Source organism: Cynoglossus semilaevis, chromosome 16 (assembly GCF_000523025.1).
Source record: "Cynoglossus semilaevis isolate Cse_v1.0 chromosome 16, Cse_v1.0, whole genome shotgun sequence".
Lineage (NCBI taxonomy): Eukaryota > Metazoa > Chordata > Actinopteri > Pleuronectiformes > Cynoglossidae > Cynoglossus > Cynoglossus semilaevis.
In genome coordinates this window covers 13728555-13756508 of record NC_024322.1, presented here as the reverse complement: position 1 = coordinate 13756508, position 27954 = coordinate 13728555, and the positions used below count along the sequence as shown (strand labels likewise).

The 27954-nt window shown below is 41.4% G+C and overlaps 1 protein-coding gene across 2 annotated transcripts; it reads right to left on the bottom strand.

The window, feature by feature from the left end:
• On the bottom strand, positions 1-27590 carry LOC103392243 (dehydrogenase/reductase (SDR family) X-linked). 2 transcript variants are annotated; one of them, XM_017040097.2, is made up of 7 exons: positions 26856-27590; positions 15044-15151; positions 10249-10317; positions 4223-4324; positions 3672-3879; positions 3350-3557; positions 1-2578 (listed from the first exon to the last, which is right to left on the bottom strand). In XM_017040097.2, exons 2-7 carry the CDS (start codon positions 15147-15149, stop codon positions 2381-2383), a joined length of 891 nt encoding a protein of 296 aa, XP_016895586.1. In that variant the 5' UTR covers positions 15150-15151; positions 26856-27590; the 3' UTR covers positions 1-2380. The 2 variants fall into 2 exon arrangements, with proteins under 2 accessions (XP_016895586.1, XP_008327044.1); XM_008328822.3 differs by lacking the exon at positions 26856-27590 and adding an exon at positions 16555-17214.
• Between the last annotated feature and the right edge of the window lie 364 nt (positions 27591-27954).

Sequence of the window (27954 nt, the reverse complement as noted above, 5' to 3'; positions counted from 1 at the left end):
TCACTGAACGACACTTGAGCTGAGAAGCTGAGAAAAGTTCACTGTGCCGTCCTCTGCTGTCTGTGCCGACTGCTGCAGGACAGAGTTAAATATATAACAAGGTAATGGCTGACTTAATTCAGCAGATCCCGCTGCACGGCGACCCGAAAAAGAACGACCCAGACAGGCCGTCACGCTTGTCCTCCTCAGCCCGAGTCTTGTGCTCAGACGTTTCCACTCTCGGGCGTCGGTAAAGTAAAATATTCACCGTAGCAGGAAAAAACATTACGGACGTTATTCACACCGAGGCTCGGTACTTTTGGTAATGGGCGCTGCTGAGTGGGTGAGCTGGTGTTTTCATCACGGTGAAAAGACACGAGGCCGTTTGTTTGTTGTTTCGTCGATGCACTTTAGAGCAGGAACCACGGTCAAACGAGGAAGCACAGAGACAGTACAGAGCAGCTGGACAGCTCTGAGGAGAAACCAGAAAAAAACACAAGAATTGCTGGCAGGAAGAGTCCGTTCCTACGCTGCTGCTGCTGCTGCTACAGATATAAAATGATGACAAATAAAATCTAGTTTAATCATCTAAATGTCATTTAGTTTCTCAAAAAAATATTTTTAATTTGATCGGAACTGTTATTCATGTCAACCAGGTGGAATCGTACCCGGAACCTTCTCCGTGACTGGCAAGTTGGCACTCTAGCACCCCCTATCAAGCTAAAATATATTCAAAAATATATTGTTTTTTTGTTTTCTCTAGTCACTGTTATATTTTTTAGTCTATTTTTCCCTCTTGTTCCAACATCTGACTCCAGCTGCTACAGTATCACAGTCCCACTATTGCTTCACATATGGCGGTTCGTAACGAACACTGGACGCCCAGCGCGGTGAAGTGACGGCGCGCACGCTGACCTGATACAGCACTCGGATTGTGAACGAAGCGATTTAGGAGGAAACCTGTTTAACTTGATATGGGAGTTTCCGCCTTCACGACTAAAATGACAAATCACAGTGGGCGATGGTTTTCATGGCTGCGTGGAGCGTTAGCGACATGACAGGCAGACGTGTTTGTTCTCCATGTGCCTGATGAGAAAAGCCTCTGCCTGGGTGTACTGCACCACCTCCAGGTTTTCACAGCCAGTGTGTGTGTGTGTGTGTTTGTCAGCTGAGCAGATGGAGTTTGATTCTCACCACTGGGAAATCACAATCCCATAATGCAATGGGAGTAATGCCAAATGAGGAAGCTGCACTAGCAATTAGGAACCAATCACAGCTTGAATGATGAAACGAGTGTGTTCTGTTTGTCTCTCTCTGATGCCGGTCCATCTGGACTGGACCATTGTTTGTACAAACTATCAACACCAATTGGCTCTTTAACGCCAGGCAATGCCGTACTGCTGTACGAAGCACACACACACACACACATCCATGACAGTCACAGTACACCGATTAATCCAGATGACAAGGGAAAACAGGGACAGATTTGGATTAAAGAGGCGACCGCGTCTTCATTGTTGGCTTTTTGTTTTCACGGGGAACAAAAGAAACGTAAAAGAACTCCTTAACACCGACAATTTAAATGAAGCAAAAAAAAGTTTTCGCTGCGTCTTTTCCGTGTGTTTCCAGTGTCAGGATTTACTACAAAGGAATGTTTTTGTTTATTTTTAAATACAGCAGAGCTGATGTTGTTGGAGCTTTTTCCTCCACTGAAACTACAGAAATGACTGAAGTCCAACGCTGACCGCGATGATTCATCTCAGAAGTTAGTGGCCATTAAAACCACAAGGATGAATTTAAAGAGCAAGGTCGAACGGAGAGACAGTGATATAAATTACTGTGATGTGTCATGACATCAACGTGACAAGTGTAAAATTTACAGTGTGGTTTTTGTCGTAGTGCATTGACGTGTGCGCACACTGTCCTTCGATTGACGTGCGTTTTTTTTTTAAACATTTTTAACAAAGCTAGTTCAATTTCTCCCATTGCAAGAAAACACCGGCCTTTACTTTTAACATTACTATGAAAAAAAAACCCCATAATTCTACTGCCTTTTTGTTTTAGCAAACTATTGGAATTTTGTGCTGACTGCCAGAATAATAGAATCATATCTCTGTAAAGCTACAAACAGAAACGTGTCAGGACATGACCGATATCTGGCTACAAAATTTCCTGTCTTTCCAGAGTTTGTGTTTGTGTGCGTACGTTAGCGTGCTCACAGTGAAAACAAAAAACACGTCTCACATCCCCTGTAGCCCTTTTATGGCGGGTCTGGCACAGTGGAGATAAACATTGAAAAACAAAAAATGGGAAAGGGAGAAGGAGGAAGAGGAGGAGAGCTGGTTTGACCCATTTCAGGGTTCAGTAATCTGAGCTTTTCCTCAGGATAGAGTCCTGTTGGTTATTCTTTCATCTGATGCCAACGCAGGCCCAGTAACTGGAGGCTGCTCTCCCACAGGCTCAGCTGCAGCTCAGGGTCAAAGGTCGGCGGAGATGTCATCTCCTTGCACCCATCGGCCCAGTAGCCTCCTCCAAGTTCCCCTTCCAGGGCTGGTGATAGGGCAGTGTACAGGACGGTGGCAGCGCCCTCTGCAGGGGTCTGTGGAAACACACAGAGTGGGTTTTTTTTGCATGTACAAAGACGTTGTTTGTTTGTTTGTTTGTGTAGTAATCTGTTTTTTTTGGTGGTATTAGTAATCAGGAAGTTTTCCATCAAACCATCATCATTAGAACACAGTGCCCTCAACTCCACACTCTGTAACTGGAGATTCCACCTCTCCAGTAGCACGACCGCGGCAGCTGTGCCATGGTCATGCTACAGGGTAAAGAATTTACCCCATGCCAAGTGGGCAGCTGCTCCCAGTCGCTCGAAAACCGCTGTAGAAGGTCGCCATCATCTCAAGAACGTTTGTGCCCTGGATTTTTTTAAAAAGAGTAGCGACGATGCCGCGGCCTGTACAGAGGTGTAGAGCAGCAGGAGGCTAGGTGGCTAAATCTGTCCGGCCTGTCAGGCGAAAAATAAGGGTTCCACTCACAGGCGAATCCCTGTGACAACAGTTTGGGATTCACACGTCTCTTGTCATTACGATCCCACAGACATTAATAGAAGCTCGGAGCCACTGCTTCAAGCTGTGTAACACCTTTTAAAATATAACAGAGTGATGGTTGTGCCTGCAGCTAGAGTAACGCTCCTATTTTCAGGTCCACGGTTAAATCGCGGGTGTTTTTTTTAACATTCAAAACACACGATGCAAATCGGTTCTGACAGGAAAGCACGTCATTTTTATCTGCAGAGCTAATGACATTTATCAGAGGAAAAATGACACTTCTTATTTTTTTTTTTTGGTGAGAATAATAAAAGCAGAGTTACCCTCAAAAACCAGGGAGCCAGCGTGCCGTGCACCAGGCGCAGTGGCGTCCAGAGGTGCTGGTACAGAGCGGTGTTCACCACGCCAGGGTCCACGGCGCAGGACGTCACTGGGAAACCTCCGCGCTGCAGCTCCTGCTGGAGCTGGGCACTAAATACAAGCTGGGCCAGTTTGCTCTGACAGTAGGCAGCATGGGCCGAATAAAACTGGCTGCAAAGAGATCGGAAACAAAAAAAAAGGATTGATTATTCTTTCTTTTATCCCGAAATGGGGCGTGTATTGGCCGCTTATCACGGTACGATATGTTTGTGCTCTCGAACCCACCTGCTGTTCAAATCATTTAGGACGATCTTGCCGATACTGTGTGCAGAGGAGGAGACGGTGACCACGCGAGAGCAGTGACCGGTCCGTCCCGAATCCTTCAGTGTGTCCAGGAGCAGCCACGTCAACAGGAAGTGACCTAAGTAGTTCACTCCAAAGTGCAGCTCAAACCCACTTTGGGTACGGCCCTCGGGAACCAACATGATGCCCGCTTCACACACACACGTACAAGGATCTCAGACACAGTGTAACCATATCATTTAAATGGAAACTGTAACTGTACTACTGCTGGAAGGCAGCTCGACTCAAACTCTGATTGGTTAAAGATCAAGCTCACATGAGGCTGAAATGTGATTGGTTAAAAAAAAACAACTCGTAAAGCTCATGCGAATAGACTTCTTCTGTATGATTTCATAAATCTTCCTGATCTGTTTGAGCAGCAGAGATCCTTCAGTTTTGAACCCGGGACATTGAAGTCACTCTGCTGTTTAGCAGCTGCTGGAACCTGGTCAATACTGACTGTCACCCAAAGATAAAAACGTGCCGTTACTCACCATTATTGATTAGGATGTGCAGCGGTAGACCGCGATGTTTGAAGCTCTGAACAAATTGATGGACGGACTGCAACGAGGCCAAGTCCAGTAACTCAAACTCCACTAACATGAACACAGAGAGAGAGAGGGAGGGAGAGAGAGAGAGAGAGAGAGAAATTTACTCATAAGAACCATTGTAAATGGATTATTTCCTCCAACGACTAGGACATCAAAGGGAGTATGAATCGTCTTTCCCAGCAGGCTTTGTAAGTCCATTTCCAGGCTGCATTATACTCTTAAGCATTTACTCCAATCTCTACATGTGTGTGTGTGAACTCCTTCACTGCCTCACACACTCAGATATCAGACAAAGTGCAATGATGTGATATCCACACCGTTGCGTGCCTTCCGGTGGAGCGCTCGGGGGGGGGGGGCAGAGGGGGGGGGCAAAGTGGACTAAAAAGGGGGTCCCATGTGGGGTTGGGTCACAAAACACTGTGGCCAAATTGGTCATTAATGGGTAAAGGTCAACTGGTAAGCAGATGTGACCCTGGACAAAGCAGAGTAAAGCCATCTGAGGCCCAGATTCACTGCCAAAAAAAAAAAAAAAGAATTTGAAGAAATGAATAAGAAATTCAATTGAACAGGGAATATATATATATATTTTTTAAAGACTTGTCAAGTACATTCCCATTGGCAACATTTTACTTGACACAGAGCAGCGAGCCGGCCTTATCTTAAAAACACAGTAATGTTTTATCCCTGGCTGAGATCAACAGCCTCTGTGGAGCATCAAATACATGGACAAGGACAGAAGGAGTCCTGAGAGGGGAGTAAGAGGAGGAAGGAGCTGATAGAACAGATAGTGAAAAGGCCACCGTGAGAGATGAGAGTGCAGCTGCTTCTGATTGGAGTCTGACAGCAGCCCTAACTCCAAGTCATGTCACTCACCTGTGTGTGTGTGTGTGAAGAGGATGGAGGAGAAGGAAATTTAAACAGAAGCAAAGAAAAAAGTCTGCATCAAACTGACCACAGACAACAGTTTGTGTCTTTGTTACTGCTGTATGTGAGAGGACAGTGGTAAAATGATGATTGTTGTGAGGACATTTTGTCCTTGTGTGGACGTTTCCCATTGGACATTGGAATGTTTTGAATCGGCAGAGTTCAATTCGAGTGAATTCAGAGCTAAAAGATTTTCTGTTCTCCTTTTTCCGTAGACAGGACTGTCGTTCACATTGACATGTTCACAGCTACGACTTCAAACTTTTGTGGAGTGTTCACAAAACACCAAAAACTAGTGGGTTTCGAAAGTGTGTGTGTGTATGTGTGTTTCACAACGTTTCTGTCTAGTCTGGACTCCCCTGAGGTCGATCCCTGTCAAGCAGCACAGACCTAACAATCCTGGGTAAAACTGAGGCTGCCTTAAGGCCGGTCAATCCATTTTTATATCCAGTTGACCAAAAACAGTCTCCACAGCTACAGTTTATTACTTAGTTGTGCAGGAAACTTTGAATTATTTATTTAACCAGTCACCACTAACTAGACTTGATTTGTCTCCCAGTCTAATTCTGCATTTCAAACAAAATATTCTCACTTCTGCGAGTTCTGTTTCACAGCCTGGACTCTCCAACCAAAGCCAGGAACGGTTCTACATGTTCATGTTGAACAGCAGTACTGACCTGGGCTGAATACATAAACCAAAGATTAAAAACATTCCTAACCGTACATGATAATGAGACGGTAATTTAACGTCTGTCTTGGATTAATCCTCTTAGTTCATCTTCAGCTTCAACACACGCATACCATCCTGAATGTCACGCAGCAGATGTAAAGATGGATTACACCCAGATCTGAATCAGGAGTCAACACAGCCAAACGTTTAGCATTTGACTCTGGATTTGAAAAAGTACGAATAAGAATAAGAATAAGAATAGGTCAGTGTTTTCACTGGTGTTTTTTTTATTAATAATAATGTGTCATTTTAAAACATTTTATTTTCAAAAGTTAAGTGTCAAATTTTAACTTTCACAAACAGCCAAAAAAGAGTGCTTCCTCAACCATGTCAGGACGAGTCGCTAGACGGAGAGAAAATATCTTATCCTGATTCGGTAATCACTAGACTTCATATTTTGAAACACGCTTCAGTGGGTTAGGGGAGAGTGCAGTTTGGGGGGGGGGGGGTGAGGAAAAACAAGAGGAAAAGAGGGAGGAGCTGAAGACTGTGATTATATACCCTGTGTGTGTGTGTGTATATATGTGTATATATCCTGATCCTGATTCGTCAGATATATTAGTCGGAGGGCTAGAATGTTACTTGGACAGACACTTCGGGGGCCGGACACTCACATATTTGTCTAACATTATTATTCAATGTTTATCTTGGTATCTAATTGCTGGGTTAGATTGGAGGGCCAGATGCGGCCCTCGGGCCACCAGTTTATCCTCGCTGTTCTAGGTTTTTAACATGTAATAAAAGTTTGAGAATCAACACAGTCAGCAGAGAATTCTCAACTCTTATAAAATACTTGCCAAAAAACATAATAGTTTCACTATGAAAATTGTCATGAAGGTGACAGCGATGGCTGAGGCCGGCGGTGGTGAGAGTGAAGTGTAGAGTATGACATCAGGGCGTTTTGCCAGCACCAACTCCTTCACAGACTGTGATTCAGTTGATTTGTTGGAGTGAGGCCGGCGTCGTTCCTTTGTTGCACTCATCCATACTCTGTCCGTAGCCTTTGACTTTACATTCTTGGCAGTGGAGTGAGAACTGGGAGGATGTTGAGTGAATAGAAGGCAGTGAACCAATCAGAACTTGGCTGCATCACACAGCTCTGTTGGCAGTTTTCTGAGCAGGTTTGGGAAGAATTCCAATGACCCATTAAAACCATGAACAAACATTAAATAAAGGTGGGGTCTGGACCAGAAGGGAGCGAAGGGGTCAAGGAGCAAACGGATCTCATAATCGGTGTTGTGTAGATAATAATATTTCTTGCTTATTTTATTACCCTAAGTACCTCTTTAACAGATACCATTACTACATATACAGCAAGATAATAAATATATCTGTATATGTAGAAATATACATATAAATGTATCTGTATATGTAGAAATATACATATATAAAAATATATATAAATTTAAATGGTTTAATTGTACAGACTTCTAAAACCAAAGTTTTTAGTTTATTACTCCTTTAATCCACAGTGGAAGCCAACAAAGCGGTTTGAATTTTTCACACCGTTCCATGGGAAAAACCAAGCTGAGATTTGGTCGATATTGAACTCAGAACTATTTGCATGGCATGCTGGGAATCTTAATCCCATGCCAATGAAGCGACCACCTGATTAAAGACAACAAACTCGTAGAAATGCCGATTTAAGCGTCCAGTGGTTCGACACCCAGTCACTCAGTAAAAGACAGAGGACTGTTGTCTGTCCTGTGAGCAGGAAACACTTCCTGTCGGGCTCTGCATGAAGCTACGCATTATTAGTTTTGTGAGAGGGTGTTTTGCCGTCAGTCCAGTGAGTTGTGAAGATTGAGGCCGGGGTTATCTCAGACAGATAACCGTTTCATCTCACCACAGTAAGCAGCGTGATGTGCTGTATGAGAGCAAGAACTCCACTGTGTGGTATTTATAGCCCTTTTTTTCCCTCTATCACCTGGAAAACTGAGCTGCATTATCACGGATGTCACGACATGACAGAGGCTTAATGGAAAAAAAAAGTTATTTACACTACGTTTTTTATTTTTAATGCTACAGGGAGCCACGACAGAAGGCTCCATAACCAACGGCCCTTAAAGTGCACAGTGACTACAGATAGTGGACGAGCAGTGACGCCTGAGGTAAAACAGAGAAGAGGGAGAAGAGAATGTGTGTGTGTGTGTTGTCTTTATAAAGAAGCTTTGAAAAAGCAGATTTTACAGATTTCCACGTGCTTTCAAAATAAGTCCATGTGATCTGAGGGTGAACGGCAGTTAAAACTGATCAAACACTCCCAGTGCCAGTCTACTTTGAAAAATTCAATGATCAGCAGAAGCCAGAGTTGACCTTTGACCTGACATTGATTGAAAGATAACCGTTTCAATCTCTGGCAATCATTGTTATAAAAAAATTGCAAAAGAAAATACAGCAGTCTATAATACCTATTCCTAATGTGTAGAAGTTCAAAATGTAATTTTATTAGAGCTGTCAAATAATGACGATTTTTATTCTGTGTAATCGCGATTAATCATGATAATTGGGACAAATATACATCCCTAGATATGACAGAAATGGGATATATTTATTGAACTGACACGATATTAAGTTAATATTTGAATTGACTGTTCAATAGAGCAATGAATGAATGGACGGCGGAATTATTGGATATACGTTGCGTTAAAATTTGTTAAAAATCTGGAAGAATTTGCTGTTCAATAGAGCAATGAATGAATGGATGGCGGAATTATTGGATAATAATAATAATAATATTGGATATACGTTGCGTCAAAATTTGTTAAAACTTTTGGAAGAATTTTAAAGATAAATACATTTAAAAGATAAAAACATTTTATGGAAGACAAGGATTTTTTTTTTGTGCAACTGACTTTTGAAATCATAAAAATGACGACAGCGGATGTTCGGACAGAGATTTTTTAGGGTTCCTGCCTCACATACTAATCTAATGAGAATCTACGTCACAATTACGCTCACACACACACACACACACATCGACACATTCTCATTCAGTGCACAAGCATCTGGCTGCGGACACCTCTGTCGTCCCCCATGCCTCAGTGCCTGCCAATTGCAAAAGGAGTAATCAATTCCAGCACGGCCTCGTCCGGGGAAATCGACTTCAATGACACCAGCGACGTGGCTGCTGTCTCTGTACCTGACAGCCACTTAGACACAGGCAGCGACCCGGCCAGCTAGCTCCCTGCCGCTGCGGAGACCGGGCAGGACAAAGTGCAGCTTGTTTGGCAGTTGTCAGTGCTGCGGTTGATGTCGTAAATAACCTTACAGTGTATCAACAGACGGACTTCAAGTGATAATGTGTCGATTCATTCTTCTGGCGCTGCTGCTGTTCCTCCAGGAGGGGGATCATCACCTCCATTTCACCCTGTTCTCTGCCTCTTCTTCCACTCTTACACCGACTCTCCTCCTTCACTCTATTCATGAATTTTCTCTGGGGTCTTCTTTTTTTTCCGTGCGTCTGACAGTTTCATCTCTAACATCCTTTGTGTGAGATATTCACAGACTGTGTTCAGCACATTTTCCAGCCGTCCACTAAGTCTCTGGAACTTTATCTACAGACCGCTCAGCCCCTAATGGTCCCTCTGATCTACTTATTTCTAATCCATGTCCATTACGGTCCCTCGCACTCAACATCTCAGCATCTTTAACTCTTCCACCTGCAGATCGGCCTAGAATATTTAAGATGGTGCCACGGTCTGAGAAACTTTGTTCACAGAAACTGGGGATGTATCCGTTGACGTTACTAGGTCGGCATCTGCTGTAACTACTGAAGTACTGTAATCTACTGCTGTCAATATGATCTGACTGGTTAGGTCAACAAAATGTAAGACAGTGAGTAATAATAATTTTTTAGCTGCTATATACATATATATATATATATATATATATATACATATAAATATATACATACATATATAAAATTGAGTTGCAAGTAGAGAGGGAAATATTTCCTCTTTCTCTCTAACTCTACTTGCAACTCAATTTTTGCTTCAACTCCTCGTTCTTTTTGAAAATTCCCCTCCTCTCTTTGCCTCCTTCCACGTCTGTCAACAAATTTCCGTATCCTTAAAGGAGACTATCTTTGATTCTGTGTGTGTGTGTGTGTGTTTGTGTGTGTGTACCTTCCAGTGTGTATTAAAGTGCGTGCGTACTCTTGGCAAAGACTGTAAAAACAAGCCTTGGGGACACGGTGCTGCAGCTCTGCCCTTTCTCTTCAAACAGTGGCATTATAAACAGACGCACACAGGTTGCTGTGTATCAGTGGGCTGCTGTGTAGTGGATGTGTTTGCTGAGAGCTCTGTGATGTTACCTTTGGCCTCTTTGTATTCTTGACAAATCTTTCTGACGGCCGTCTGGCCCTCCTGCTCATCCTTCCCTCCTGATGGAGAAACACGCACACACACACAGGCACGCACAGGTTAATAATGAAATGGTCCAACAACCTGTCCATGTATATTTATATATACACATATATATATACATATATATACACATGTATGTATATATATATATATATATATACACACATGTATGTATATACTGTATATATACATGTATACACATATATATAGGTATACATACATACTGTATATATATACATTTTAATTTGTGAAGAATTAGAATTAAGTCACTGTGACTAAAGCTTGTAGAACACGTCAGAAGTAATAGACCCACATTAAAAAAGCAAGTGCTCCTTTATTAGGAATTATACGGCTTGGCTTTTCTTTTGAGGATGTGCTGACATATATGCAGAGTATTCGTCACATTTGCTCTCATGTAGTACTCATGTAGTATTAGTATTGTAGTTTTTTGTGGTCCTGTTGAAAGCAGCACTCATTGTGCCGTTTACTAACGAGCCATATATGCAAATGAACTCTCATTGCTTAACTAACTATATATACACTCACAGGGAAACACGCAGACACAGTTTTCACGCATGCACTCCTACTCTGTTTATGCGCACGCACACACACGCAGACACACTGATCATGGATTATCACGCTGGCCTTTTCAAGGACACGGCATCATTTAGGCTGAGGCAGTGCAGGTGGAGCTGGGCTAAAACAGATGTGGCTTTTCAGGATCCTGTGTAAGGTTTGCTAAATGCTAAAATGTACATTCAGAAAAGAAGATTGTTTTTGCACCAATGGTTGTTTTTTCGATGGATTTAATGAGTGAGAATAAGGCTACGCTAATTATGCTTATTTCTGCAAAACTGCTCTTGGTCCAAGCTCGCTGTTATTAAGCTGCTGATTAAAAAAACGTCCCGAGGAAATCATTTTCCCAGTAAATATTTCTTGGGCTGGCAGTTGAAGATTCATCCTAATTATAATGAAGTTTTTCTGCATCCCCAAAAAAAAGGAGAAGCAATGCAAACGGTACATTTTCCAAAAGTCGAAATTGCTTGAAGTGCAGTGGCCATTGCGGGAAAATGTGTTTCCATCAGACTGGAAATAAGTCAGAGAATTGGAGGTTTGACCTCTGCATGAGTGTAGATAAAACATTTGGAAACATGATCGCAATTAGAGGAAAATACATGATAAAGCACCAGGAGTCGTAGTCAAGAGGAGATTCCTTATATATTTTATATATGTTCAGAAGCAGCATTGTGCAGGGGGTTGTCACTGTCCTTGACTCTTATCTGGGGCCCTTCATTAGGTCATTGTATTTAGAAATTAAATCATTTTACAATTACCTCAATCTGGATTTATTTTATATTTACAGGATGGAGAATTAACAGTGCACACCAGAGCTACTTTGATTATAATTATTTACACTGTTTTTCATGTTTTTTTATACTGTTTATATTTATACTTTTTATTGCCAGCATGAAATGAAAAGTCGATGAAATGAAATTTCGCCCATTACATCAAAACCCGCAACAAAAAAGAACAGTCATCAACGTGAGAGCAGGTGTTTGACACAGCAGCCTCACACGTGCCTACAGCGTGTTTCCACTCCATAATGAGACACAGAGTGGGATCCATTTAATATTCTCACTTCTTGAGTTATCTCAAGAGGCAAGTCATTTGAACTGGAGCTCCACTCTGAATCCTGTAGGATCATCTTCAGTACACACACACACACACACACACACACACACACACGATCTCCTGGTTCAAGCACCTTCATGTCGTCACCTATTGATTTTGTGTGTGTGTGTGTGTGTGTGTGTGTGTGTCATGCTACAGTATGCAGCACTTGAGTCTCATTTATTTTCTGCACAAACACTGTACTCTAAAGGCACCGACTTCTACGCCGGGAATGAAAAAGGCGTAAAGGCAGAGTTTCTTTAAAGTTGTGGAGCTAACGGACTGAATGGGAAATTCACTTTGACCCTGGACTCACGCTGCTAGGACACGTATTGGTGTTCCACGCACGGAACGCCGCAGTGAGATCTGCAGAGAAAGGCTGGTTTGTGGGGGGTTTTGTCAGATTTTTTCCAATCATGGACCTGAGAGGGACAAAAAGTGACAAAAATGACTGGAGGAGATTTTGGAACATCTTTTTTTGGCCACTCAAAACAGTCTTTAACCTAGTAGTTTGTAAAGTGGGGGTGGGCTCCCCCTAGAGGTACAGAGCCATTGCCGGGGCTGCAGCCAGGTAACAGAATTTAAATTTCAAATATGCCAGAGTGTGGAAGAGTGTTTTTAATAAAGTTCAATTGAGTTTTGAAGCTGTAACTGTGTTGAGGTGGGCGGGGCTTGACAACTGTCATATCTACAAGAGGGGGCGCTGCAGAAAAAGTGTGGAAAACTATTTTAAAACTTAAAAATTATGGTGAGACCAACAAAGGTGAGCAATAAACAAAAATAGTCTGAATAAGACACGGCTGAAACAAGTACAATATGTAAATTAATTTACAACCTTTTAGAGTAGATTGAACCAAGATTGAACTTTATTGATCTCACACTGGGTAAATTGTTTCAATTTACAAGTATGACTAAAAAGCATAAATCCAAGGGGAGATAAAAATTCTTAATGTAACGTCTGCACTGTTCAAGACAGAAACTCGTTTGGTGTTTAAAATCTAAGTGAATCTCTGCAGTCATTATTTTGTGAAAAACGTTCTCTAAATGTAATTATTCCTGAACTCAAACATATGATGAAATAACTGGACTCATTGATCACACGTTGGCCTTTTTCTGTAGCAAACCTAATGAATGAAGTGTTTGTTTTCCTTTGGACCAAAGAAGCACAACTCATTTTACATTTCAAGACTCTATATTGAATATAAACATGAAATATTACCTCCAATAAAACCAGATCTTGTTTTACGCAAAAAGCCTGTCGTAATCCTAGGTTTAACACCCAGTTTGATAATAGCCTTTATATCCCGGCAGAGCTAAAATGATCTTCTCGTCATCTCTCGGGGGCAAAATTTTGTAAGGATGAAAACACTTTGTTATTCTTAACCTTGAAACAGATCAGCCTGTTGTCTGGAGACCGAATGTGTCGCTGACCTTCTGCATCTAATTAGAGCGGGAGGCTTTCACAGACCAATATTTCAATATTTTTGTCCTCCGAACAAAACACATTTGTTTAGTCAAGACGTCCGCAGCCTTTTACTCTCTATTTTTCTTCTGCCAAGCCAAAAATACATCTCTATCGACCTCATCCCTGGTATGTTAGGGAAGCAGTAGGAATTTGATTTACAAATTCGTTTCATCATATGTTCAGGTAATTATTATTGTGTTATTAAATGCCCAGAAACCTACCAGCTGGAAGAACCTGTCTTGTTGTGAAACTGACAGACATTGATTTAATTAAACATGCTGGTAGCATCTCCTTTTCTTAACAGCTTGACACAAATCTTTTCACTTCTCCCCCTGTCAGCTGAAAACTCAATTAGGCCCATTTAGCAGTGACTGGGGCACTTTGGCTAATCTCTCAGGTTGTTGTGCCACAGGTTTTCCATCTGCTTATGCTCAGAAGGTGTACAGCGATGGCTCTGTCTGGGTGTGTTGCTGTGAAACGGTGCTCCTAACCTGCTTTCTTCAAGGTGACCTGGATTTATTTTCGTAGCAACATAGAAAATACCAATTGCTCTTTTTGAAGTACTTCTGCCTATTATTAGGTACGTGATGAGAAAATATGAAAACGAACACATTTACTTTTAGTAAAAGATTTTTTTAGAAATGTATGCAGTTTTATTTTTTTAAATTTTAGTTCCATTTAAAAAAAGTAAATTATATGGTGCAAATACTGCTGTGTACCTCATGATACTTGTCCATAACTATGACTGCTTAAAGTACACATTTGCAACAATGATGCTAAATGGAATTGTAGCTCTGGGGCCAGTCCCAACACTAACTGTTGAAAGTATGGAAAGGAAATATGAGGAGGAAGAGTAGAAAATAACTGAGGAAGAAAAAGGAATTTGTTTGTTTAATAATTTAAAATGGTTGGGGTTTTTTTTGTTTTTTTGTATAGACTAAATTCACAAAACAATGGAATTTAGAATTGAAATGATCCTCCCAAAGAAGAAACTGTAGGAATGTAGATACAGTTAATACTATACTGAATTTATATTAACAATACGAAGTAAAGCACATCTTTCATAGACACTATTGAAAAGTGGCAACAATAAGGAGACAAGTTCTTCCTTATTGTTCCCCATTATGACCATTATGTCCCAGGTGATAAAGTGGCAACAATAAGGAGACAAGTTCCCTTGACCATTATGTCCCAGGTGAGATGGGACAGGTCTGACAGTGGGGATTAATCAGACAGTTTAACTGCTTTTTTAAAAGGCCCCCTTAAAAAAAACAACAACAACAGAAGAAGACAATTTTGAACACTGATTGATGAGCCTGCTGTTTTCTGTTCCAAAATTAAATCTCAGACATTGTTTTACCAGGCTTTCATTTATTACTCTGTTTGTTTTCTTCAAGGAGCAATTAAGATGTCGTTACTGTTGTCGCTGCACATCTGACATTTAGAAACCTTCTTTTCTGTTGAATTCAGTGATGGTTATTAAGGCTCTTGGTTATGGACTAATAACAGATGGGGTCATATTTCCTGTGGAAACTGCCATCACTGCCATGCCCTCATGTTAGTCTCTTCACACGCCTGTGTGTCACCCATGTGGTGCGGTACTGTACCTATGATGACATGGACGCCCAGGCTGGCCATGTGGCGGACTACTTCATAGCCAATTCCCCTGCCTCCTCCTGTCACTATGGCAACCTTGCCATCTTGTCTGGGCATCACTGGCAGAGGCAGAAAAGGAAACAGAGATATCAGACAGAATGTCATTCGATAAGGTACCTTCTCTGAGAGCGGCCACTATTTCACGACATGCGAGGATGTTTTACTTGGGCTTCAGTGAGATAATCTGCAAATCTTAAGATTAGTCCAGGTTTTACATCCTCGTGGTGTTGGATGGCATCCTAATAAGCAGGCATAGATTTTATGGTAGTGTAACTAGGTTAGCTTCCATCTGCCTTCTCTGTCCAATTTCCTTCTGGCCATAAAACCTTCACGGCTGACGGACACGAAAAGTTTGATTGATTGTAAGAAGGGTGGCAGCTACAAGTGCAGGGCAAACAGGTTTTACTGCAGTGGAAAAAAATACTGACAAAAATGTTGTTTATAATTTATTTTGTTCCATCTTCTCCTTTTGAAAAATGTATATGTAGGGCTGTCACTATGAGATATTTTATATTATTGATCAAAAGGATCATTAATGTTTATATTCACCACTTAGCTTTGATTGAATTGAAATTAAAGACATAACTCTACACATTTTGCTTTAATGACTAAATAACTTGTATGTTTTTATTTCAATTAACCAATGATTAAATAGTCATAAACTATAGCCCTGCTTTTAAACACCTTAATTAATAATAATAAATAATTAAATTCATTAATAATTTCCATTACTTCAGTTTAATACTTGTTTAAAAAATCATTATCTTGAATTATAATCATTCCTCTGTTTTATTTATTTTGTAAGGCTGCCAAAATTAGTTTCTATTTATTTATTTAAACCCTTTTGTCATTATTTTTTCATTCATATTAGATGCCAAACGATCGTCATATTAATCAATAACGACACAAACTGTTACTAACGGCTGTATAAAGTTGACGGTGATGTCACTTGTGTTGTCTGTCAATCAAGCAACGTCACTAAACTAAAATCGTACAGGATGGGGATTGGGAGAAGCTGGGAGAGAAGTAAAGAAGTTCAGAATGAGTTACTGCTAACTGTGATGTTCTGTCAAAGTCTCTAAGAGCCGGAGCATTACAATATTTACATATACATTTAAATTAAACTCGCGCAGATCAGCGTGAACCACACTACCGGTCAGGGGTGAACCTTGATACTAAGGAGTCACGATCTCCTGCTAAATTCGGCATATATGACTACAAACAGAACTTTGTCGTTTCTCAAGTTTTATCACTTGCTATTCAAACTAGCTAGCCTGGTTAGCTTCGCGCTACAATGCGTACCTACGCTCACGACTTTGACAGCCAATAAGCAACTTCAGCAAGTACACAGCAAATACAGTTATTCAGTATGAGCTACTTAACGAGACGAGTGACACTGACTGAAGCACAAGGGAAATACGCTCATAGCCGATTTACGTGATTTAACGTGAAATACACCGACCTGGCAACCTGAATGTTCTGCTGAACAGCTGAATCAATAACACCTTCAGACCAAGCAGATAGAGCCTGATTACAGGTAGAAACGACCGGACAATGAACATCATGCTGCAGCAAAAACATCGGCATGTGTGCAGTCAGTGAACAGACAGAGGAGGAGCGAGCAGCCTAAAGGAGCAGTTCCATTAACGGGGCGCGTTCTAATATGAATTGAGCCTCCCTCGACTGCTTCCTTGTCTGCGCTTTCGGTCTATAGTTTACGATTCCTTGCTCACATGCGCACTGGAGTGCAACTTAGACAGTGCAAACGTGGACTTATTTGCTTATTAGCATTTATCATGACTAGCTGACCTTGAAAAATGAGATATCTTGCAGCAATCCTTCACTTGGCTGCCGAGGTTGAATCACTGCATGATGGAGGGGACTCATTGCTGCTGCTTTGCTGCTTGATGTGCCATAATGTCCCTCTCTGTAGATCCAGCATATTGCTCCCTTCAGCTCACAGACTATCTCATTAACTGCTGCCACAGAGGTCACCACACCACAGAGAAATGACTACTAGTTTCAGCCACAATTTTCCAGGGTAGAAACATGGGCTTTTTCCCCCGTTGCCAGTAGGAAGACAGCGCCTGTTGACTGCTGAGTATTTGATTTCCCTCTGGGTTTTATTCAGTCTATCATACCTCTCTTATTAGCAGTGATTCAGAGTCAGCTTGGTACATCTTTTTTTTTATTTTTTTTGCATGAGAGTGTGCAGCATGCATCAAATACGCTTCATTAACAAAATAGATTTTATCTTTCAGTCAGGCTCATCATCATCATCATCATGTGTTTTAACCTGCTTAAAAAAACCTGTATATTTTAAATGTATCACATCAAGAATCCATGTCGGTGATTGGAAACTGATCACTATGGAGGCACACTTTAAGTCAACTGATGCTTTTGAATTATTACATTTTGTATAAAATACCTTAATACTAACACCTAGTATTAATAATTAATAGTAATATCACTAATAATAATACTTAATACTTTGTTGTAGAAATAGCAAGTTTGTTTAAAAAAATAAAAAATTGCAAATATATTTTGATTTTGTAACTGACTCTCTAATAAATTATAATATATTTTGATTTTGTAACTGACTCTAATAAATGACTGCAAATGTTAATATTGCCATTGGTATCAGTAGAAAAAAGGTATACCTGTAAATGTGTAAAACAATATGATTCATATGTGAGGCTGTATTTTTTTATTTATTGGTTGATTACAAAATAATAAGTTAGGTCTATACATAATACATGGATCATTCAGCGTACAATACACGCCCTGCTGAGAGTCGCCTTAGCCTGGATAACTTTGAAGTATTTTGGCCTAAAGTATTTTACATAAATTATTTTCTGACTTTAATCATCTCCACCAACATAATCCTTTCCAGGGTTTCTGCTGCGGCTGGTGGGAGATCCAATCCCAGCAGCCATCTGGTGACAGTGGGGTTCATGCTGCACAGTTTCCAGGGCCACATACATTACAGCAAGAACTAAACATTCAAAACCACACTCACACTCATACCTTTACACAAAGACCAGGAATCAAACAAAAATATGTGACCCTCTTGCTGTAAAGCAAGAGTTCAAACCACCACCTCCACCAGGTGGCACATGATCTCACGTGTTGCTTTTTATTATGAATTAAAGATGAGGATGGTCGATGGTATTTCTGGAGCAACAAAGATTTAGAGCTGTACTGTAGCACTTTTCTAGGTATCGCTTGCCTGGAATAGAACCCACAACCCTGTAAGTGTAAGTCAACTGAGCTACAGTCACCCGGAATTCAAACGAGAATTTAAGGACAGTCATCCTATGACACAGTACTGCAGTACTTTTGACTTTATAATACTTTCAGTACACTAAATGTATCAGGAAGACATCAAAACTTGGCGCAAAAAACAAAAATCCTTTTTGTTGTCGAGGTTTTGTTCTCCTCTCTGCAGTGAAGATCTGAACAGTTCAGATTCTCAGTGATGTATTACATTTGGCCAACAGACCACAGAACCAGCTGTGTTGTTCCTGGCTTTTTAAGTGAGCCAACCAAACTCACCACCACCACCACCACCAGCCCTCCCCCTCCACCCTCCTTTCAGCACAATTACCATAATTTCTGTTAAAGACCAGTCTGGGGCATTCTCAGAAGCCTCTCCTTTTTATTTCTTGGCAGGGAAATCATTAGAATTAAGTTTGTGCCTTTTGCGTTATCCAATAGTTAAGGTCAGAGCCGAGACCCGGCGGTGCTGACAAGGAGTTGGCCCCAGTTATTAAGTCTGTTTAACAGACAGTTAAATAAGAAGCAAACTGATGAGAGCGCGTCGTCGACGCTGCCCCCGTGGAGGCTGAGTGTGTGTGTAAATGTGAGGTACATGACTGTGTGTTTGTGTGTGTGTGTAAGACAAGCTGTCGTGGGATGATTCATTTTAATGATGGGAAATTTGGGAGAACGTCATTTAAATAGAGCCATTAACGCAACAATGATGAGACACTTTATAATAAAGTATGTATTCACACATTAAAGGCTTTTTAAATAGAGGAGGGTCTTTTCCAATCAGGGGGGCGCAGACTTCTAATGGTACACTTTTTTTTTAATTTTATATTTTTAGTTTTATTTGCTTGTTTAAAGTTTTGTCCTTAGAGGAAAAAAATATTTTGAAGTTTGTCTTGTACAACATGCTATATATATATATATATTAATTTTACTAAATGTATTTTTAACATAAACATTTTGAGTAAGAAGAGATTATTTAAGAAATGAATTATTATCAATTATAATGATTTTAATTTTCTTTTTTGTTAAATGTAACAGCAGCTTGTATTATATATATTTTGCTTTATATTTAATGTCCAATACGCATTCTATTAGAAATTAAAATTCGTTTTATTTAGTTTTTTTTTATGTTTTATATGAGCACATTTTGAAGTATCATCAACACGCAGCAGTACTCGCAGTATGACAAAAACAACCAGGTGGTACACAAGACAAAAGAGATAAAGAATCATTGGTGTAAATATTGTGGAAAAATACTTGGTAAAAAGTGATGCACTTTTGTGTCAAAAAAAATTGATCCAATCATTTATTCTCTCTGAAAGTACTCTTCCGTATTTCTTTCTTCGCTTCCAGTGACCGACCAGCCACCGCTGAGAGAAGACGGCATGTTGAAAGAAGAAAGAGAATTTTCAGGTAGTGAGTCGCAGGCAATTTAAGCCTCCGAGTTCCAATTTATGTGTAAATGTAAAGTTTGAGAGGCAGAGCAGTTAAGGTTAAGTTCCAGCCACAGCCGCAGCCACAACATTTACATATTGATTTAAAAAAAAAAACAACAGGTAACATTGTCTCTAAATCCCATTCTTATATTTGGATTTAACATTTGAACCCATTTTAATGGAACATTTGATTCTTATTTTGAGAATGCAACTGTAAACAACCTCAACAAACTGAGGCAGTTGTGGATCAGTGGGTGAAGCAGGGCTTGTTTGAACTGACAGTCTTCACTATGGGTTGTTTTATATAAACTTTAGACAAGTACCACCTTCTTTCCTCTCTACCATGTGGCTGTTTTTGAAGCTAGGAAGACACCACGGTGGAGCTGGAGATGTTCCAAAAACCTGTAGCAATAACGGACAAATGAATGCAGTCAGTCTGAAAAGTCATCATGTGGTTTCTGTTCTGCCTGTCTGCACCCTAGTGGTAGCTGTTTTCCAACTCGTTTATATTTAAAAATGTCAATATATTTTACTTTATTATGTCCGATACTAATTTTTTGCTGATATCCGAAATCCCCTGATTATTAAAATAGAATAATTAAATGAGCTGCAATGCTGCCACCTAGTGACTTTCACTTTCATATACAATCATTTATCCCCAAAACTATTTTTAGGTCACCCGTCATTTGGCGAAACCCAGGCATGTGTTATCAAGTTTTCATTATTGGAGGAAAAACGTTTAAGGATTCTTACAGATATTACATAATTATGCTTATATCAGGCCAATATTATCTGTCGGCCGATATTATCGTAAATCACTAATATATATATATATATATATATATATATATATATAAATGTCCGAGAGCTGCTGGGATTAAGTCCTTGGAGAAGCCTAGATTACACAGTAGAAGATGAAAGAATATAAGAGCAACACTGTGACAAATGACTTAATATTAAATACAGACTGTGTGTTTATAGGATTTTCTCGTGGCTGAAAGGGGGACTTGAAAAGAGCATCAATCTCACATAAAGGTTCTTTGATTTCAAATCAATATCTGAGGGTCCTTAGGACTTTTTTGACTTATGATGAAGAAGAAAAATCACTTTCAGCTCGTCCCTTCATCAAGTGTCAAGCCACAGTGATAGTCTGCAGTTTTTACATTGGATGCCCCCCTTCCTGATAGCACCCAACCTGTGGTTCGGGGACTGGGTGGTGTCAGAGCCTAGGACGGCACCGAGTTATTTTTATATTAGAATCTGTGGGGGGGTGAAGAAAGCACACGCTGAATGAAAGAAGGCAATAAGGAGAGAGAGCGAGAGAGATAAAGAGAGATAGAGAGATAGGTGGGAAGAAGCAGTGGTCTGTTCAGGGACAGATTTAATAATTGCTGTGTGGCCTCAGATGCACCTGCCACCGGTTTTCCACTGAGAGCGAAGCCAAAGGCCAGTTTGTAAACATGAGTAAAACCTGAGATTTTTTTCTTTTTTTTTTACATTCAGCAGATGATATAAACCTACTGGATACATCTGCTCTACAAATGATTTCTATTTTTCTTGTTGTTGTTTTCATCCTTTTACATTAAGAAGCATTTAAAGACAACGTGCGACACAAGAGCCCAAACTGTAACATTCGTCCCACTGATTCGCTCCCCCTTGAGCTCAGACGGTGCTTACAGTTGGTGTGTTTCTACTTATGTTCCTCATCAACCCAACATTGTCTTCAGGGCATGGAGGACGTGCATTAGTAGATGTTAAATGCAGCACAGTGGGAGCGACATTTGCATGCATCAGGAGACAAACACGAATACACACTCTTTAATTCACGTGTAATTCAGCACAATGGGAGTCGATGTGTTTACACATGTTGTCAGAAACACAGGACGCTGCCTCTGTTTTAACTCCGGGGCTGCGTGAACTCCATCATTTTGTGTCGGAGGTGGTGCATTCAGGCACGTGTCTGAGTGCGCAGCCCGTGGGCTTCGCTTCCCTAGCCTTAAGCCCTCCACCTACTCTGTTTAACCCCAACCATGCCGGATCCTCGGCTTTATCACGCAGATGCACGAACACCTAATTCCTCTGCTCTGATGCGTCACGTGTGAAAGAAAATAAAATCGAAAGACGAAACGGAAAGATCTGAGTCAGCAATTAAACAGGTCACAACAGGAAACGAGTAAAACTCTATGCTAGTTTAGTGCTGAGGACCGGCTGCTCTATGAGGCTGTACACCTCCAACACGTTTGGTACACATATCATGAACGCCACTCCCTATGTTGACATAAAAACTACAGTTTCCAAAGCTGACCTGTGACCTTTGTCTCAGTCCATTCATGCATCATTAGAGTTTTATACTGCCACCAACTGGGCATTATTTCCACTGGCATTAAGATATATTTTGATCATTTGCAAAAACAAAACAAGAAAAAACTCCAAAAACAAGTAGGAAAGAACGTGTGCTGCATACCTGGGGTTGAACACACCAACATACACTTCCAGGGACCTTTATAACATTTGAAATAATTTCTTGCCGTGACTCAATGACACCAAACCCAAGGTTTGGATATCCCACTGATGAGAGTGTCGTCCACACCCGTCCTGTGTTTTTTTTTTTTTTTTTGTAAGTTTCCTTGATGGATTTTATCCAGATAAGATTGCGTAAGCCTTTAAACCTGCACCGGTGCACCATGGGACATTATTCGTAAGCCACTCTTCAAACCCTGATTAAAAAGGGAGGCAAACATATTTGCATCAAGGATGATTAAAGTGTCTCATTATAATTAATGCACATTAAGCTTCTCCCATAGGAGACCGTGGCAGGGGATGAATACATCACCACCTAGCATCACTTCTGTGTCGTGGGACGAGGGGAAGTGACACAGACGGGAGCAGATCACACGCCGCCTTTTGTAGTTTTTTTTTTTTTGTCTGAATACAATGTTTGGCAGTGAACGATGATCAATGATGAAATCTGTGAAGAGATCTACCAAGATTTCATTAACGATCAAACATCTTGCGTTGACACCCCTCCGCGGTGAGACGTTAATAATGTACGGGATGTTGTTTGGGCTGGAGGGAGTGCTTTACGCTGACTGTATCACAACTTTGTCCACTGGGGAAACACACTTCAGATCGCAAGCTCCGAGAGGAAGGAGCAGCGAGAGGAAGAGGGATCCACATACATACTCTTGTATATTGACGTGTGTGTGAGTGGGAGAGAGAGAGGGAGAGAGAGAGAGAGAGAGAGAGAGAGATGTCACCTCAGCTCCAGTGCCGTCAAGCTAAACTGATATAAACAGCCCCAGGCGGCCCTATCAGATATGGACTTTACATAACATCTGAGTCACTCACATCTATTTATGTAGCTTCGAGGTGTGTGTTCGTGTGAGTTTCAGGGGTTTGTGTCCTGAGATTAAAAAAAAAATGGAGATTTTTTGAGAACGTGGCCCAATCCTCTTGGTCAGGTCATTCTGACCATGTTTCACTGCTTCAAGTACATGGTTCAGTAGTATTTCTTGGTTTTTAAGGTCAAAATAAAGTAGGAATGGCAACTAGGTTAAAGGAGGGTCACGGAAAAAAATATATATACTTGTTTATTGTCACATTGCCTTAAGAATCAACAGCAGAGAACCTACAGGAGGGGGAGGCAGAGGGAAGGGGGAGGACTTAATATTATGTTTTAACATTGTTAAGTGTGGTTAGCATCCTGTTGGTGCAGACTGAAGTAAAGCTAGGGTATGATAGGGTAGTATTTTTCTCCTTCTGGGTACAAACACTCCATATAATAGCAGCAGAAATCAATGTTAAATATTTACTAACAATCCATTATTAAAGGTTCATTAGGTTTTGGAGATTAAAAGTCAATTCGTTAATTAAAGATATTTTTGGAGAATTAATTAATCAATTTAAATAGTTCTAGAACTACACGGGAACTGTTGAAAGTTTTTGTGTTTTTTCTTTAAATGGCCGACGTAGAGACCTGGTGAATTGTGGGATTGTTGATCAGTTGATTACATTAGTCTTACAGTCCTGGTGTCAGTATGGGTAAAACTTTTTTTTTAAATATGTAAACCCAAGAAACGGCATATTTACCTGCCTACGTGGACTCTATGCTCAAGGTCCATGTGGGCCACATGCAAAATTGATTTATTTCTGCATGTTGGAAAAGTGATAACTGCATTTGATCTGTTTATTAATAACCAGTTAAGATTGGTTGTTTGTTACAGGTTACAGTGTTTTTGTCGCTCTTCAGGCGGCCACTGTGCTGCGCTCTGTGACCTTAAACGCCAAATCCCAGCAATCGGAATAGAAATCCTGACCTTTAGAGTTGCATTTCAATTTTGATAATAGAAAACATCATTATGGTTTTGATATTCATGAGGGCAGAATTATATAAAGCTTTAGAAAATGACTCTCTATTCTGAGTTCCAGGAAAAAATAGCAACACACACACAAACACACGGACTCACACACACACACCGTGGCTTCTTGATGCAGAGCATTTGCGCATTTTTGCAGCAGGCAGAGATAACTGAATCCCACCAAAATGTTTCAGTTTTTTCCACTTTTCTATCTATTTTTTTTTTTTTTGTCATTAATTCATTTGTGATTAAGATTGGAATCTTTAGCGATCGGAAAGGTTTTCCATCAATGTCAGCCTGTGCCCTGAGGCATCACATCCTGTTTTACTCTGGTGTTGGTGGAATAAATTACCAGCAGCACTGTGATGCAGCACCGTCGGCTCACAGCAGGGTGTGTTTTTGACTGTAGGTGGGAATTGTTGTTTCCCACTGTACGCCGGTGATGTGATAAAGTGACAACCTGTTCAGGGTGTTTCCTCCTCAGTCGGTGTTATCTGTGATTGGATTCAGCCTCCGCGCCTGACCCTAAAGGGACAAGTGACCCTTGAAGCACCAGTGACATGGATTATGGTTGAATGGATGGATGGTTGGATGGATGGGTGGATGGTTGGGTGGAGGAGACAAACAAGCATTTGCATGAATATAAATGAATGATGAAGCCTGACTTATACCTACAGTTGATTTTCTGACACAATCTAGGTTTAGATTTACCATCAAAAAGCATTTAGAAATGTTAGAGTTCGAGGAAAATTATTTTCAGCAAATTTGGCTGAAACCCAGTCACTGTAAACGACCCAGAGATACGCAGCCGTACTGTGAACACATGGTGTCTTCTCTGTACTCGCTTGTACCGATCGACTACTACTGATCGAACTCCAGATCAAACTCACAATCACAATCCTTTTGTCCATTACAAAATGCTCAAAATCACATCTGCATTCAGCAATCACTCAGCCTCACCTGAGCACACAGAGAGAGGCAGGTTCTTAAAACAGATCCTGCTTCCAGTAGATGAATCTCTTTTTGACAGGAGTTATAACAGGTGTTTAGAGTGTGTGTGTGTTTGTGTGTGTGTGTGCGTGTCATAGGTAGTGACAGAGGTCACTGTGTCTACTCATGGCTGACAGGAATCATTTTGTAGTCTGGTCAACAGGGGCATTTTCCTTCCCCCTAACAGAATCTCTCGTTTTTTCCAGGCAGCAGAGAACACACATCACTTTAGTTGGCTGCAGGGTTCCTCCGTGTGATTTCACGTCTTTGTCTAGAATGTTTAGTGCATTTTTAAAGCTTGAAATAAGAAACTTTTATATTTAGTTATTCAAGTTATTTCTTACCTTTTCTTTGGTCGGTAAATCAGTGGTTAAAGGCAAAAACCTCTTTTTAAGTCTTTATATTTGTTGCATCTAAATGTCTCAACCTTAAAAAAATGATTCATAGGCTGATAATAATGTGTAGTTTTGTGGAGTGTAGTCAACATTTACTCATCATTTATATTTTACGTATGTTTTTGGTGCAAATGTTGAAATAAAAACTGAGATGAAAACTCTCATTTTGCGGGTAAATAAAATTATGGATTTAAACGTGAATACTTCTGCACAGTAAAAAGCGACATGTCCTTGGTGTGTCCTTCACATTCTCTACTTTGATATGTGTGGTTTGTCCATCTCCCCAGCTGGAGATAAAAGCATTTTGCTTCAGGTGTATGAAAACGGGGGTCGGGGAGAAGGGAGGGGGAGGGAGTGAGGGTGGGAGGCATCATATCTCAAATGTTTAATATCATTATTGGCCATGTGACAAAATGTGGACAGCCTGGAGAAACGTGCCTGCAATATTGAGGAGTCCTTCATTAAGCGTGGACAGTATGATCCCTGTGCGTGCGCGTGTGCGCGCGTCAAAGGGGCTTCGTGCACGTCTTCCTGAACCAGGACTGGACATTTGGCGTTGCAACAAGCTCAAAGACTGACGTGGGGGGAATAAACATGTGCCATGCGTAAAAGCAGTGACAGTCAACCTTAAACACGGCACAGATGAGGCGGCAGGAGCAGCAGCAGCAGCAGCAGCAGCAGATAATCCCGTTATCTCCCGTTATATGTGAAATGCCAACGTGGACGCATTTCACAGGAACCGAGATGAACTGAGCGTGAACTAATGTTGCAGATACCGGAGAGGGAGAGCGAGGGAACGGGGGGAGAGGGACGGGGGTAGCTGCTGGGTGACGGGGTAAACACACTTGTTCTTGACCTTAGGGGACACCCACCCCGTTTACCGCAGTCTGACCGCCGGCCTTTAGCCCGTTATTGTTAATTGATAGCGCACGAGAACGCGCCCGCGCACCTCCCCTCCACCCCCACTTCCTGATGACATTGAATCCATCACCTTTGAGCTTCCACTGTCATTGAAACACAAGACTGAGTCCAGTGACTCGACTGATGGACAGTTGTTTTCTACTTGAGAAGAATTTGTGTTCTGTGTTTACTTGTTTTAAATGCGGGATTTCCAAGGGGTTCCAGCGGGGACGCACGCCGGCCGGTCATCACCTTCTCCCCGCAGAGTTCATTTGACATTACGCACAATGGAATCAATGTGTTTGTGTGTATGCGCTGAGACGCAAACAGAAGAAAAAAAACACACACACACACTCACACACACACTTCAGGAACACGCACGTAGAGGAGAAAGAAAAAGGAAACACGCACACTTACGGGTTGACCCCAGACTCTGCGGGCTCCTCTGCGCGCCCCATTGTAAAAAAAAATCCTCGTTGTGAATTCCCTGATTCCTCAAATGCCGTGGTCACAGTCAACGTCTCTGCAAATGTACCATAGGATCACATAGAGGATGAGGAGTATGGCGAAGATGAAGAGCGCTACTAGGATGGCTTTTGTCACCGGAGAGATGAGCGACTGCATGTCAGGAGCAGAGCCGGGCAGAGCGGCTTGGAGCTCCGCGTCCCTGCGTCTGTCCGTCCGTCCGTCCTCAGTCCTCAGTCCTCAGTCCTCAGTCCTCAGTCCGCTATCCCTCTCTCTCTCTGCTGCGCTCCTCTCCTGCGCTTCGGTGGCAACTGTTGAGGACGTAGCCCGGGGCTTTGTCGTGCGCCAGTTTACACTTCAGAGCCCGACGCACACGCGTTCCACGCCGCCAGTGTTTAGCCCCGGCGATCCAAGCGCGCAACGCGTGGGGGCTTCCCTGGCAGCAGCAGACAGTCCACAGGTCCTCTCTCCACGGCTCTCTGCCGCACATCAGAGGAAACAGCAGCGCCGGGGACGACAGTGATGACCACCTGTTATGTGGAACACGGATGTCTGAAATAAACACTCACTGACAGCATGAAGCAGTCACAGATTCAGATCCAGCAGAGACGGCTCAGAGTCAAGTCCTGGGTTGCGCGCTGCGCTGCTGCACTTGTGTCTGCAAACAGGTTGATTTGTATTCCTCACACTGGTGCGCGTGTGTGTGTGAGTGAGCGAGAGAGAGAGAGAGAGAGAGAGAGAGAGCATCCTCTTATCACGATTCCTCTGGACAAATTAAAGACTGTGATCAATAAATTTGACTTTTGTTTTAGCAGCTCTTAAAATGCTGAGTTAAATTTAAAAACTGACCTCAGGCCTTACAATATCCTTATAAAACAATGATTTGTGGTCCGTCTCCTCCACCCACCAATATTTCAATGTCTATAACAGATTTAGAAAACATATCATAATTTTAAAAAGTCGGTGTACTTCCTGAAGTGAAATAAAAAAACCCACCCATGTTTGACAAGAAAAGTTATCCACTGATCAACTGCTTTGTATTTGT

Excerpts from the sequence above, each read along its gene's own strand:
- LOC103392243 (XM_008328822.3), bottom strand. The coding sequence starts at position 16,657 with ATGATGTTCATTGTCCGGTCGTTTCTACCTGTAATCAGGCTCTATCTG. Across the intron at positions 15,152-16,554 it reads CAGAACATTCAGGTTGCCAG|TGATGCCCAGACAAGATGGC; the intron begins GTCGGTGTATTT and ends TGCCTCTGCCAG. Across the intron at positions 3,558-3,671 it reads CTAAATGATTTGAACAGCAG|CCAGTTTTATTCGGCCCATG; the intron begins GTGGGTTCGAGA and ends ATCTCTTTGCAG.